The sequence below is a fragment of the Asterias amurensis genome, chromosome 1 (assembly GCF_032118995.1).
Source record: "Asterias amurensis chromosome 1, ASM3211899v1".
Lineage (NCBI taxonomy): Eukaryota > Metazoa > Echinodermata > Asteroidea > Forcipulatida > Asteriidae > Asterias > Asterias amurensis.
Window position 1 is genome coordinate 17,375,650 of NC_092648.1, and position 13,248 is coordinate 17,388,897.

Consider the following 13,248-nt stretch of genomic DNA (forward strand, 5'->3'; position numbering starts at 1 on the left):
TGATGAAATTTTTTCTCCTTAACGCAGTTTCAATTGGGTCCAATAAGTCACGTCGTGAAAGTCAAATTCAAAACTCAAATGATGGAGAAGGTAACAATTGCCGAAAGCCTTTGACTTTCTTCTTTTTCAATTCCACTGGTGGAGGGTACTTTAGGGTCATTTGTTCTCCGTTGTCCAACAATGTAGATACATGTATTCTATAAGGTATTCAAGGTGTTCTATAAAGCTGTAGAAATTACAACTCAGTGAGCAACTGATTAATTAGAAATATGCCACACACAGCACAGTGCAGTAGAGATTTGACCTCACCCTTAGAAATTATTTTCTTTTGTAGACAGGTTAAGGCCTGAATGAACATTTTATCCACAATGTGCACCCCAACTGTATTATGACACTGCGATTTACATCATGAAATATATGATTACATTCTCTGACAAAGTAATCTTTTACATAGATGAGATAATACATGTTTTTAAAACCCTCACAGAAAAAGAGAGGAATGAATATCTGATTGAAAGTTACCCTTTTTGGTTGTAATTGGTAATTCCCCCCTTTGTAGTCAAATTCTGTTTTACTAAAACGGACATTTCTTTTCAAAGTACTAAAACAAATTATTTAATAGATCTGTAGTCTTAGTCTTGTAGTGCTCAGCCCTGTTTAACATTTTCTACTTTGGAATCTTGTTTATTTCTCCCGAGACAGTTCTCTAAAGGACCTAATGTAAGGTCAATAGTCCAAATACACGCATGGTGGCATGGTGTTTTTACCATACAAAACCCTTCAAATTGATCTCAAACAGATTTACATCGTAAAAACCCACCTGGTGTAGGTTCAACAATTAAAATAGTTCTCATACTGTGGATCATTTACTTCCAAATTGATTATTTTACATCTATGGGGAATACCTTACAGGTATAGTAATACCTGTATGTATGGTAATTACCTGTAAAGTATGATATACATGTAGGCCTGTCCCTGGGGTGGTCAGGTACTGGTCAGGTGGCATGGTGGAATCTTTTTTTTACTTCTACCTCTACAACCCCTGGTTCGAATCCCACCGGGGGCACTATGCGGATTGGGTTTTCAGTCCCTTCTATTTGGGTATGTGGGTTTTCCTTGGAATGATTTTCTAGGGTTTCCTCCCACATCTAAAACCAAAATGTTCTTCGTCATCTTCTCTTCTGAATATTTTACATTTATTTTGGTACGGTATGATCATAATGATTAAGGCTTATCCGTGGGGTGATCAGGATTTGTAGTGGTATTACTTTTCTCAACCTTCCATCTCTAGAACCCTGGTTAGAAACCCCCGCTGGGGGCACTCAGTGGATTGGATTTTCCGTCACCGCCTGACTGCGTGGGTTTTCGCAGCAATAACTCTCTGGGGTTTTTCCTCCCTCATCTAAAATTGAAACTTCTTTCCTTGTCTTCTCTCAATGGCTAGTGTAGTAAATAAGATCGCTTCTCTGAGAGAGTCCTTGGCTTCTCAACCAAGCTCTGTATATAAAATAAATTAATCCCGCCTACAGTCTTTAAACTTTTCTAACTTTGTTTTTCTGAAATAAGCTCCAATTCTAAGCTCAATGACCCTGCTTTATTAGTGTTCGGTATTAGAATAACTTCAACCATAGGTTAGTTGTAGTATCTAGATCCTGTTGCATTAAAACTTGATCAAACTTTCACACTCAGTTCTTCCTCGAAAGGCAATTTTGCACATTAATTTCTTTTGCCCTTTCTCCTGAAACTATTCAAGTCATTCTTCTTCTTGGCACTCAACAGAGTTACCCCCATGGCTAAACCATTATATCCACCCCCTTGTAGGGACAAGAAAATACTCGGAAAGCCAATCTAGGAAAAGCAGCGTTGAAAGTATGACAGGGGAAGGTAAACCTAAATAAGATACAATTTTTTCTTCCTGTCTCACAAAACTCCTTACATAGGTTTAGGAATGTCCCTGTTTTGCATACACCTTTTATTACAACATTTAGATAAAATGTCTGAAGCTGTGGTAACAGCCCCTCATAATTGTTGGTGAAAGGGCTTAATTTAGAGTAATTTAGATTTAACTGGTCCTTGGCACTTACTCACAGACCCAAGTTTTTTTAGGCATGGAATTGGAAGCACTAGAATAGCACAGACATAAAAAGCTTCTATTAGGATTAATTTGGTTTTTGACAAACAATTTGTATTTTGATTTTTCTTAAATTTATATCTCTGTTAAAGTTCTCTTATATTCTCTGGTTACTGAAAAGAAAGGCTTACGCTTGACATGTCTTCATTTCTTAACCCATTAGCTGCACTGATATGCATCAAAACACAGTTTCATTGTAATGTTAGACTGAAGAGAATACACTCCTTAGGAAAGTTAAACATTCTCTAAATTTTTACCAAATTTGTGAACTAATCAGAGTGTGTTGGCAAAAGAGGAGGCATCTGAGAAGAGAAGTTGCTACCCTATCTGGGCCTAGTTAGAAGTGACTGATGGAAGCACCATGCCTGAGGCATGATATCTTCATAAGTTCTTCATTTCTAAATCTTGTTCAGATAGTACTATAGGTGTGCACAAGTTTTCTCATTTCTATTCTGGCCATCGTGATAGAAACAATTTTCCCCGTTAGCAGTGATTTGCAATTTCTGCCCAGAGACATGTTTTAGTAGAATAACTGGTGGTAGTGTTAGTAGGGATGTAAGGTTGATGCACCATTTCTCATTGTTGATTTCCACTTGGAAGTCTTGTACTGAGCATTGGATACCATGGGGAGAGTCACTATCCATGTCACAGCATGCTGGATCTGTTTCTCTTAAAGGCAGTGGACACTATTGGTAATTACTCAAAATAATTATAAGCATAAAACCTTTCTTGGTGACGAGTAATGGGGAGAGGTTGATGGTATAAAACATTGTGAGAAACATCTCCCTCTGAAGTGCCATAGTTTTCGAGAAAGAAATAGTTTTCCATGATTTGATTTCGAGACCTCAGATTTAGAACTTGAGGTCTCGAAATCAACCATCTAAACGCACACAACTTCGCATGACAAGGGTGTTTTTTTCTTTCATTATTATCTCGCAACTTTGATGACCGATTGAGCTCAAATTTTCACAGGTTAGTTATTTTATGCATATGTTGAGATACACCAACTGTGAAGGCTAGTTTTTGACAATTACCAATAGTGTCCACTGCCTTTATGTTTGCTGTAGTCTTCTAGTTGATGGATTTATATCATTCTTTCATCAGCTAGACCTTAAATTGAAGTACAGTCAACTTTTAAAAACCTAACTTGAAAACCATGTCTTTGGTCTCCTGACGATGACCAGAGCAAGTTAGTTGAGACTTCAGACCAGCGTTGAGACCAATTAAGAACTCACTCCCCGGTAGTGAAGTTTATAACGATAAGTCCCTCCATCCACTGAAGCTAACGCAGTAGTCTCGGCCGATTTCTTACCTACCACCAGTGGGTAGTAGTTAATAAGCAGGACAGAACTTTTTAAGAACTGAGAGTCTCTCGAATTCTGAAAATCTGCTTCGTGGTAGTAGAATATAAAGCAAAGAACATCATCTACCTGGCAAGTAGATACACACATGGTGTTACCACAAACCAAATAATTAAATACATGTCTGTGGTCCAACCTCTCATCAAAGTATCGGATTGAACCAAGTCACCTTAGCGAGCACCATACTGTATATCAATGGACATAAGCTTTCCATCAATGTACATGCCAATCAGTTTCAAATCATGACACCTCACTCTCATTGAATGATCATTAAGGTCTGTGTTGAGTTCAAAGCGACTGTATCATGGACTACTATATATTTCTGATTTCAGGGAAACACCGAGATAGCCAGCATAAACTATCCACCTCCAGTGATGGAAGTTATGGGGAAGGTAAAACACACTATGAAACAATGAAGAGTGGGCTTAAAAAATGTTGTAGATATTAAGGTAGTTTGAAATGAAAGATGCACATTCAATGCTTATGTAATGGGATAGTGTAGTTGTTTGACGTCTCTGATGAACTGTAAATTTTGGCTGCCTCCGTTTTCTTTATTCTCTTTCTCATGGAAAGTCTAATACTTAAGGCCAAGTCACACAGGCCCCAATAACGAGAACGAAAATGAGAACGATAAAAATGCACGCCTTTGATTGGTTGAAATGATCCACGCAGAATACGCCCACGCTTGTCCAACCAATCGAGGGCGTGCATTTTTATCATTATCGTTTTCGTTATCGTTATCGGGGCCTGTGTGACTTTGGCCTTTAGGCTTGTGGGTTGCAGGCCTGGAATTACACACAGGCTCTGGAGGCCATGTCCTCCATCGCCCTCGGTCTTGGCCTTGGTGCCCCTTCAAAAGTTTCCAATTGACTTTAAGATTTTCCAATGGAAGTGCCCTTTTCAAAATGAAAATGGCCTTGCCCTTTCAACATGTTTAAAAATTTAATTCCAGGCCAGGTGTTATGCAGTCCAGAACCTTAATTATTGCTTTAAAAAAATAAACACTCAAATTTTATCTGAGAGCATGCATGATAGTCACTTACAGTGATTTCAAATTATCGGTGTTACTGGGGTTAAACAGAATTGTACTGGAGAAGTAGAATATACTTCTTGGAGATAATCCAAGTAGGCTGAACCCCAAGTGTTTTTATTTCAGTATTTTCTAGGGGTCGTGAGAGCTGTAGTAAAGAACCATCCGAGCAACGAATAGAGGAAGGTAATTGACTCCTCAATCGTTTCGGAGTTGAATTTTTCTTTTCACTAATTTCATTTCTTGTCATACCTTTCTTGGTTTGTACAGGCCATTTATGTCTTCTTTCAATGAGTGAACATAAAGGCTATAGACAAAATGTTGAGCAGCAAATGACCATAAGAATTGTATTATGGTAGAGATTGTCTGTTTGTTATTTTAACGGGTCCTTGAATGAAACAAAAATTATTGAGGAAATGTTTGTGATTTACATTGTATGTGTGGATGTCGTTCACAATCTTGAAGGCTTTTGTTTTGTATGCAAAAAAATTATAGTGTCTGAGGAGACGGTTGCCGAGTAACAAAGAAATCAATATTGTTAAATCAGACTGTGACGGAAACTGCTCAAGCTTTTTTAAAGATCCAGTCTTAACTCCCAGTAGACAGTTTATAAATTATTAACTTTAAACCATCTCAAGATGTCTGTGTTAATATTTACAAGTGTGTATGATATAACAAAGTACATCCACTCATTGGTTTGAAGTGGTGTTATGTAAAGTTGCTAAGCTCTTCAGGATGTTTCAAATTGCTGCGTAAACCCCAAGTTTTGAATTCAAGTTGGAAAAAGAGTCCTCACCCCTGCAAGTGCTTAGATAAATCACTGATACCAGAGAAAAGTGAAGATGGAAAGTTGTTTGAATGTGTTTTGTGGAGGGTGTATATGACTGAGAAAGACTGTGGAAAAACTTCTGTCATCCCAGACACTGGCCTCGTTATAATTTTCTTCAAAGTGTAACATATTGTGTTATGCAGCCAAGAACAAATATATTTTTTTTTAATAATCCAAATTCTTGATTAAATGTCTGTTCTTTCGCACTTAATGATATTTATTTGGGAAAAGCATTCACATGTACATGTACAAACATTCAAAATATAATAACAAATATATTTTTTTATCATCACCATCTGATTGATACCATTCAAGTTTATTTACATTTTGTAAATTGTTTTAGTGAACAGTATGAGTTCCATGTATTAATGAAGTAATTTGCACTTTTTACAGAGGTACCCGAAGGTACCAAAAAGAGGCGACAGGGTCATATCCAAATCCCACAGCTGGAGATAGCAGAAGGGGAAGGTAACGTCGTCTTCATTGAGATTGAAGAAGTAGCTCACAGATCCTTCTGGTGTCATGGCTATCTGTCAATGCACTCATGTTTTCTTATATTTGTGCACAGGGTTTTGGTGGATTCAATTAATGCAGATTTATGTTTTGTGGTACTCATTTATGAGCCATATACATTCACATTTCATAAGATTTTGTTTAAACATATTTGTTGAATTACCACATTGAAGTTGATCATGTTTACTATTTTTTGTTCATATTATATTGATTGATTATTGATATCCAACAGCATATAGCCGCCACTTAGCGGATAGCTGCCACTTATTCCTTGTTTTTCTCCTTATGATTGATGGTGTTTGGGTTTGGTCAACTACACCTTATATTTGATGCATTTTGTCGTTTGAATTGTAATGCATCATTTTACAGATCTACCTCTATCTGACATCATAAAAATTCCATGAATATTATCGATAAAGTTGCATTGATCGGTGTTCATTTAACATATTTTGAAACTTTTGTTCAGACAAATTTTCTTTGTTTATGACAGATGATGTTGCTTCCAAATAAAAAATATACACAAAACTTAAGACTAGGACAATGCACAAAATACCTGTAACTTTCAATATGCACAAAATACATGTAACTTTCAAAGTTTAATTGTTTGAACATGAACGTTAGATAATGTCTGGTCCAAACAGTATTTGATTTTTATTTGTTTATAAACCGACTCCTAATCGTTGGTGTTTTTTGTGCGATATCTGAAATGAAAGATTGTAACAAAAACTGGACATTAACGTAATCAATCATTTGAAGGTGAAGGGTTCAGGATTGGTGGAGGATTATCATTGGTTGAGGACGTCTTTTTAATGTTTTTATAAAATCATTAAGTTCATGAAGGAGTGGAAAGTAACAATATTTATTGCCATAAACTGCTTCACATTGCTTTGCTTATCGTCACCTATTTATACACTGCTGTCAAAGCCCTAAGATAACCATCATGTTCCTAGCAGGAAAAATGCATTCTGTATTGAAATGTCTTCCACTGGATTTCCACATTTCATATAGTAATGAGAAGTTACTGTGCTGAAATTTACAGATCTGTGCTCAATTTCATAAAGCATGTAAACACAAAAACTTGCTTAGTACAGAATAGTTTTGCTTAGCAGGAACAGGTTACCAGCCAAAACTACATTAAGTTTACATTGTTGTGGCTGGTGCCCCATTCAATTTTGAATGAGCAAAGAAATTTTGCGTGAAGCGAATTTTCTTGCATCACAATTGGAAAGGGAGTTTGGACAGAAAGTATAAACCAGGGTTTAGTATACTTCTAGTTCTTCATCAAAATTTACTGGCCATCTCACATAACGAACAAAGGCCCAATTTAATCACACACCTTCTTTTGATAATTATTTTTAATGAAAAAAAAAAGGGAAAAAAGGGCTCCTTCATGTCTGCATAGACCTTATCACAAATACTTGGTACGTACCCTGCTTGGAATGAGGTGCATGCTGGTGTAGCTAGCGATCAAATTTGATCCCTTGCTAGACCAGCATGCACCTCATTCAACAGTTTGCGCTTGCGCAATGGGTACTCTTCCATAGTAACACCACTAGCTTGTACTATCTTTGTCTCAGCAGCTCAGGTTGTCAATGTCAAGTTACGTGATAGTCCAGCAGTAAGTCCTAAAGTTCCCCATAAGAAGAAAGACTCAGTCACTGATAGCCCCCAGCTACCCCAAAAGAAGCAAGACCCTGTCACTGATAGCCCCCAGCTACCCAATAAGAAGCAAGACCCTGTCACTGATAGCCCCCAGCTACCCCGAAGAAAGGATGAAAGTAACAATAACACAGGTATAATTAACAGAGAGAGTGGACATCTTAGGGTGTGCCATGAGCATCTTGGGATGGATACTGGTGGATTAAACAAATTAGTAAGCCTTTTTGAAATATGGTGGAAAAAATGCTACAACACTTCAAGGTTTTGGTAAAATTTGTCTGCATACAACCAAACCAACCAGTACACTCCTATCGGGTCAGCCATACCTCAAAAAGGCTTATATTCATTATGGTGGCTGGCTAAATTGTAAACGAGCAAACACATTGTGCAAGCATGCAATAAAACAGAAGTACAAAAAGCTAGCTTTTCATCGTGCAGGGAATTAAAAAAAAACATGATCTGCAAATCATCCAGTAGGATTTGGTTCAATTTGCCATTTAACCACTTACCGAACAAAAACCTACAATTTACCAACAAGTGTTTCCATTATCAGGCATGCAACTTTTCCCGCTGATTTCCTCACTGTTGTTTAATATAACAGTGCCAGAGAAAGCTGAAAAATAACGTACAAAGTTTGCTGTGGTTAGCTTCTCCCGCTTTTTATCCCTTTTACTTTTGGCAAAAATTACATTGCGAGCCTACAGTATGATTGTACTCTCTTAATGTAAAAGAGTAATAACAAAAAAATTTCTCTCTTGTCGGAGTGTGTCATTTTCGCTCATTTGAGAGTGAAAGTCATTCTGTGTCACTCTTTCTGAGTGAAAGTGCGTGGATGATTTCTAAAAACAATTTGCAGGTATGTTGTAACGGCCCAAAACTGTACATTTCTGATTGATAACTTATAAGTTTACAATTTTGAAAGGAATTTAAACATTAGCCTCTTTAAACTATCGGTATGCCTGTGTCTTTATAATTAATAACTTACAAATTCAAATTACTTTTAGGCCAATTGTAACATTAACTCTACCCCCAAGTATCTGTCAGTATCTGTATTTACATTTGCTACCACAGACATAAAATTAACAGTCAGCGAAGGAAACACAACGACGCAGACTCCGACAACTCCAGGTAATAAGTCCTCCTCTTCTCCACGTTAACTTCTCCCCATACTTCCCCTCCAAGGTGACGGATTACTAACTTACATATGGTGCCTACATTTCTTGCAGTTCAGTTTATACACCTTTCAAGATTTCACTAACACCACATAAGTTGTCATCTAAATTATTCGTTGATCCCCTCTACCCATATTGGATATCATTGGGCCCTAGAAAAAAAGAGCCAAATTTTTATTACCTTTCTGCTGGTAGCCATGTGGATGTTTTTTACCACATTAGTGTCTACATTTCTTGCAGTTCAGTTCATGCACCTTTCAAGAGTTCACTAACACCACATGAGTTGTCATTTAAATGGCTATAAGTCAATCTAATTTTCTTATTCGTTGATCATCTCTATACCCATATCAGAAATCATTGGGCCCTGGGAGAAAGAGCTGAATTTTACTACCTTCTGCTGGTAACAATGTGGATGTTCTTTACCACATCTTGTGATGATTTGTTTCTTACAAAGACATGAGCTGTCAAAATCTTAAATTAAACAATGTATTAAAATACAGTGATATTATTGATGTCAGTGTTAAATTAAACAATGTATTAAAATACAGTGATATTGTTGATGTCAGTGTTGCAACCTCATACAACAAGAATACAGACTGGTGACTCGGGATATGGTTTGTGTGTCTTGATCCATGCATACAGGGACTAAACGCGGTCAATTTGCTTTGTAGAGTTCAGTTCGGGCAGTTGATAGGGAACTTGCTTGCCAGGTAAAGGCGACCCTGTGATTCCCTCAGCACACACTTGCGGGCCTACAATGCAATCAGCTTCTTGACACCAGCCAAGTTTATTGTCCTCATAGTCGACTTGGGAGGTGGTTGCTTCAAATCTTGTTTTTCTTTCTACTTGGAAACTGTTGAGTAATATTTGAGTGCTTTATATCTGCATCGATGAAGAGCAAACCAAAAATACTACTAGTTGTGATTTCACCAAGAACTGTAACATTATTGAATATTAATTAACTGGTTCCTTGTACATGTTTTAATACCATTTATTTGTGTACTAACATAGCCCTTCATGTGTGTAGATTCCTCTCTCATTAGTAATATTTTGTTTCAGGTGTGGTTTCTGCAAATCTAAGATCTGGCACTTGTTTTTTTCTCCTGAAGATAATACTATCTATTGGTGACACATTTGTGTAAAGTAAATGAAGTATTATGAAAATAACTTGTAAATGAAGCAAATACTGTAGGGCATATTCTGCAGAGGCTAGCTTTGACTTGCCCAAGAATTTCAGCTTATTAATGTTGACTCACTGCATAAATTAAGGTAACATTTTACTTCCACAATGTATAGGCGGGAGGTAAAAGGCCACGTGCAGATCAAGCAAGTTTGAGATTTCTTCGATGGTTTTGGCCGTTTTTGTTCTGAAACTTAAAGCAGATCTTTCAAAGATACAAAACAGAGTTCAAAAATGATATTTCTCATACCCAAATCTGTTATTTCGAATTGACGATATAAGTCTATAGAGAATCAAGCTATCCGGCATTGTCAAAGTGTTGAAAGAAACTGAAAGATCAAGATATGGATATTTTTCTCCGTAGCGAGGCGCCGTGCAAGCCATACTCTGTCTAACGTCTCCTCCATAAGTCAGTCGGAGGAGACAAATTATAATGAAGGTAATAACTATACTTCTTGGCACCTAAACGTGGTCACCTGTTTACTCTCTTAACATCAGAAGCTTGTATTAAATATCTTAAAGGCCATGCAAAAAAATGTAAACATTTCAAAACAGCTTGCAAAAATGTTGTTTCATTGGAACTTAAGTAAACTTAAGTCTTTGTACAAAAATGTTACACAGTTCTCATGCCTTGCTTTTTATAATGATTTGGGATTGAGCAAAGACAAATTTACCAGAGTGGGACTTGAAAAAGCGAACTTGAAAGTTCCCTCTGCTTTGGGAACTGATGCAATGTAAACAAGTAAATGCAAATGTCAGATATCCAAGACTACTACATGAGGGAGGGGCCAAGTCAGCTGTCATTGATTAAAATTGTGTAAATTTTTGTTTTAAGGTCTATGAGGGAGCTATGAATATTCGATTTGGATGTTTCCAAAACCAGAATTCCATTCTGCAATACAAACGTTTCACTTTCTGTTCTGAAAAGTGAAGGAAAAAACAGACAAAGATTGACACATCTGGATGTATCTCAGGGCCATCAGACAAAGACTTTAGACAAAGTCTTTAGGCATGCTCTTTTATAGATGACATATTACCTTCTGAGAATATGTCATCTCAGAATAGGCCTGTCTTTCCAAATTATATACAAGTTTCTGATGTTGAAAGGAGAGAGGACATGCAACCATTATTGCTTCACCATTATTTTAAGCTTCGATCTTAACAACAAATCGCTGTTGTTGTTTTTTTCAGCCACTGTACAACACGCTGTTTTTATATATCATTTGGTTTTCAGTTAGTGTGTCTTGTCTTGCACAGTGTATATATATTTTTAAGGAGACGGCACACACTTGTGTTTGGTGAGCTTAAGTAGATCTGTTTTTGTCTGTTTTTGTAGTTCAAGTTTTTCTGTTCTGTAATGTCACTTCATATTTTTTTCTTTTAAATCTGTAGCCCCAGATGGCTTATTTTTTGTCAGCTGGAATGGACTTAACATGGGTTCTTTGTGTTCAGGAATCAGCGAGATTATAGGGTTATAACTGAAAAAAAGAAGGTGGGAAGGAATTTCTATCATTTTTACAAAGTCAAAAGAAAGAAAGAAAGAAATTGTTTTTTGCTAAGTTGGATTAAGACATCATATGCCTGAGCTTGTGCAGCCATTAAATTAAACTTAAAATGTTAAGTTTTACATTATGTTAATACTCTCATGAGAAAATAGAACCTCAAAGACAGTGGTTTCATAAGTTAAAGACCCAATTATATAAGTTATAAGACAGATATTATGATGGTGTGTGACAGTACTTTGTTTGGTCCATTTCAAGTTTAATAAAAAAGAATTGAGACAGATGGAATATTTCCTATGATCAGAAGTAGGTACGCTTCACACAAAATTGTACCATTGTGTTACAATTTTTCTTTTTTGCACTCATTTGTTTCGTGGACACACTTTTTGTTTTTCTGTTTGAGTAAAATCTTGTGCATTCTTCTTGCTACAAATTAAATATTGTAAAAACAACAAAGGTTTGCATTTTAATAATAAATGTAACACAAGACAGTTGTATAGCGACAACCTTAACAATAGTTTATCAGTGGAAACACTTGGTTCACTACACAGTCAATGTTAAAGATGCTTTGTCAAATGTTTTGCCCCAAACATTAAAAAATAGATTTTTTTGAGTGAATGATATTTCAAAGAGTATCACCAGCTCTAACAACCATGACAAAAATTTAAAACGTTTCTTAAAACACATGAGAATTGGTCACGTGATATATTGTCGGGATCCCGACAAAAACTTTATTTCACTGTTACTAATAATTGGCGGACTTTTTCGAGCAATGGCTCAAATGAAAGCTTGTATTTTTCTCGACCCCCATCAAAATACCTATTGAGTTTTAATCAAAAATTTTGGGTCAAATCGGCCAAAAATCTGACAAAGCATCTTTAATGTTGTATCTCTCTGTAGCCATGTGGAGTTTCACTCATTCTGAATATGTATTTGTTAGAAACACAGTTATGGTATATGAAGCAGCACATGGTGGAATATTGATGGTTTCAGTTTGGGGTAGCACCCTGTGAAAGTAGAAGTCTACTGAAAAAGGACAAGTCCTTTCAGATTTTACGGAAGAAGTGGTGCTCTCTACTCGACAAAAGTGAATAATATCCCAGCCCGAAACCGAAATCATAGCAATACAGTTGTTATAAAGTAGTAATGGCCAGCCATCACCACAAGAATATGTAAGTTGTACAGTAATAAGACAGTACAGAGTCAGGGGTTTGAGAGAGAAATTTAATGGAAGCTTTTAAACATATCCTGGTTCGTTGACAATTACTCATCCGGTAATTTTCTTTCTGTTTTGAACTTAAAGGAAGGGGTAAGTGACTCTATTATTATAAGTGTTGCGCACTTTCCACAAAGCTTCACTTTTTCTGTATGTTTTGCTGGACCCAATATCATTTGGACAATTATGCCATGCCAGTAACAAAATTCAAACAAAATATGTAGCAAAAGTTAATGAGATATCTCAAAATCTATGATGTCTTGCCTGTACATTTTCTCTTATAAAGAATATATCGCCCAATAGACCCTTCCCATAAAGTATGTAAATTGCACATATGGCGTTTGCACTAACACTTTGGTTGGAATAATCAGGGAAAATCACACTTTCTTCATGCGGCTAATGGCGGCATGACGTAGACTCAATTGTGCGTATTCTGAATGCACATCTCTATAGATTGCCAACCAATAGGTTCTGTACGCATGCGTTATAATTACCATATTCATGGGAAGGGTCTATTGTATGCACAATTTGTGTATAAAGATTTAGGATATTACGTAAGATATTACAAAATCACCAATATATAATAAACACTGTACTCAGTGGTTCCTGAGTCCTTTAGAAGTAAATCAACAGGCATACTACATGAGTGGGATTT

General features: G+C 36.5%; 1 protein-coding gene across 9 annotated transcripts in view; it reads left to right on the plus strand.

Moving 5' to 3' along the window:
- The window catches only part of LOC139948012 (1-phosphatidylinositol 4,5-bisphosphate phosphodiesterase beta-1-like), a 110,675-nt gene that overhangs the window by 71,044 nt on the left and 26,383 nt on the right, over window positions 1–13,248 (plus strand). For 2 of the 9 annotated variants that reach the window (XM_071945970.1, XM_071946008.1), the window contains exons 16-23: window positions 28–90; window positions 1,822–1,884; window positions 3,825–3,884; window positions 4,649–4,708; window positions 5,745–5,819; window positions 7,442–7,657; window positions 8,595–8,651; window positions 10,240–10,314. The exons of 1 other annotated variant lie outside the window; for it this stretch is intronic. In XM_071945970.1, the coding sequence (XP_071802071.1) occupies window positions 28–90; window positions 1,822–1,884; window positions 3,825–3,884; window positions 4,649–4,708; window positions 5,745–5,819; window positions 7,442–7,657; window positions 8,595–8,651; window positions 10,240–10,314 (669 nt within the window). The remainder of the gene's footprint in view (window positions 1–27; window positions 91–1,821; window positions 1,885–3,824; window positions 3,885–4,648; window positions 4,709–5,744; window positions 5,820–7,441; window positions 7,658–8,594; window positions 8,652–10,239; window positions 10,315–13,248) is intronic. 6 more of the 9 variants (XM_071945981.1, XM_071945999.1, XM_071945990.1 and 3 more) reach the window with 6 other exon arrangements.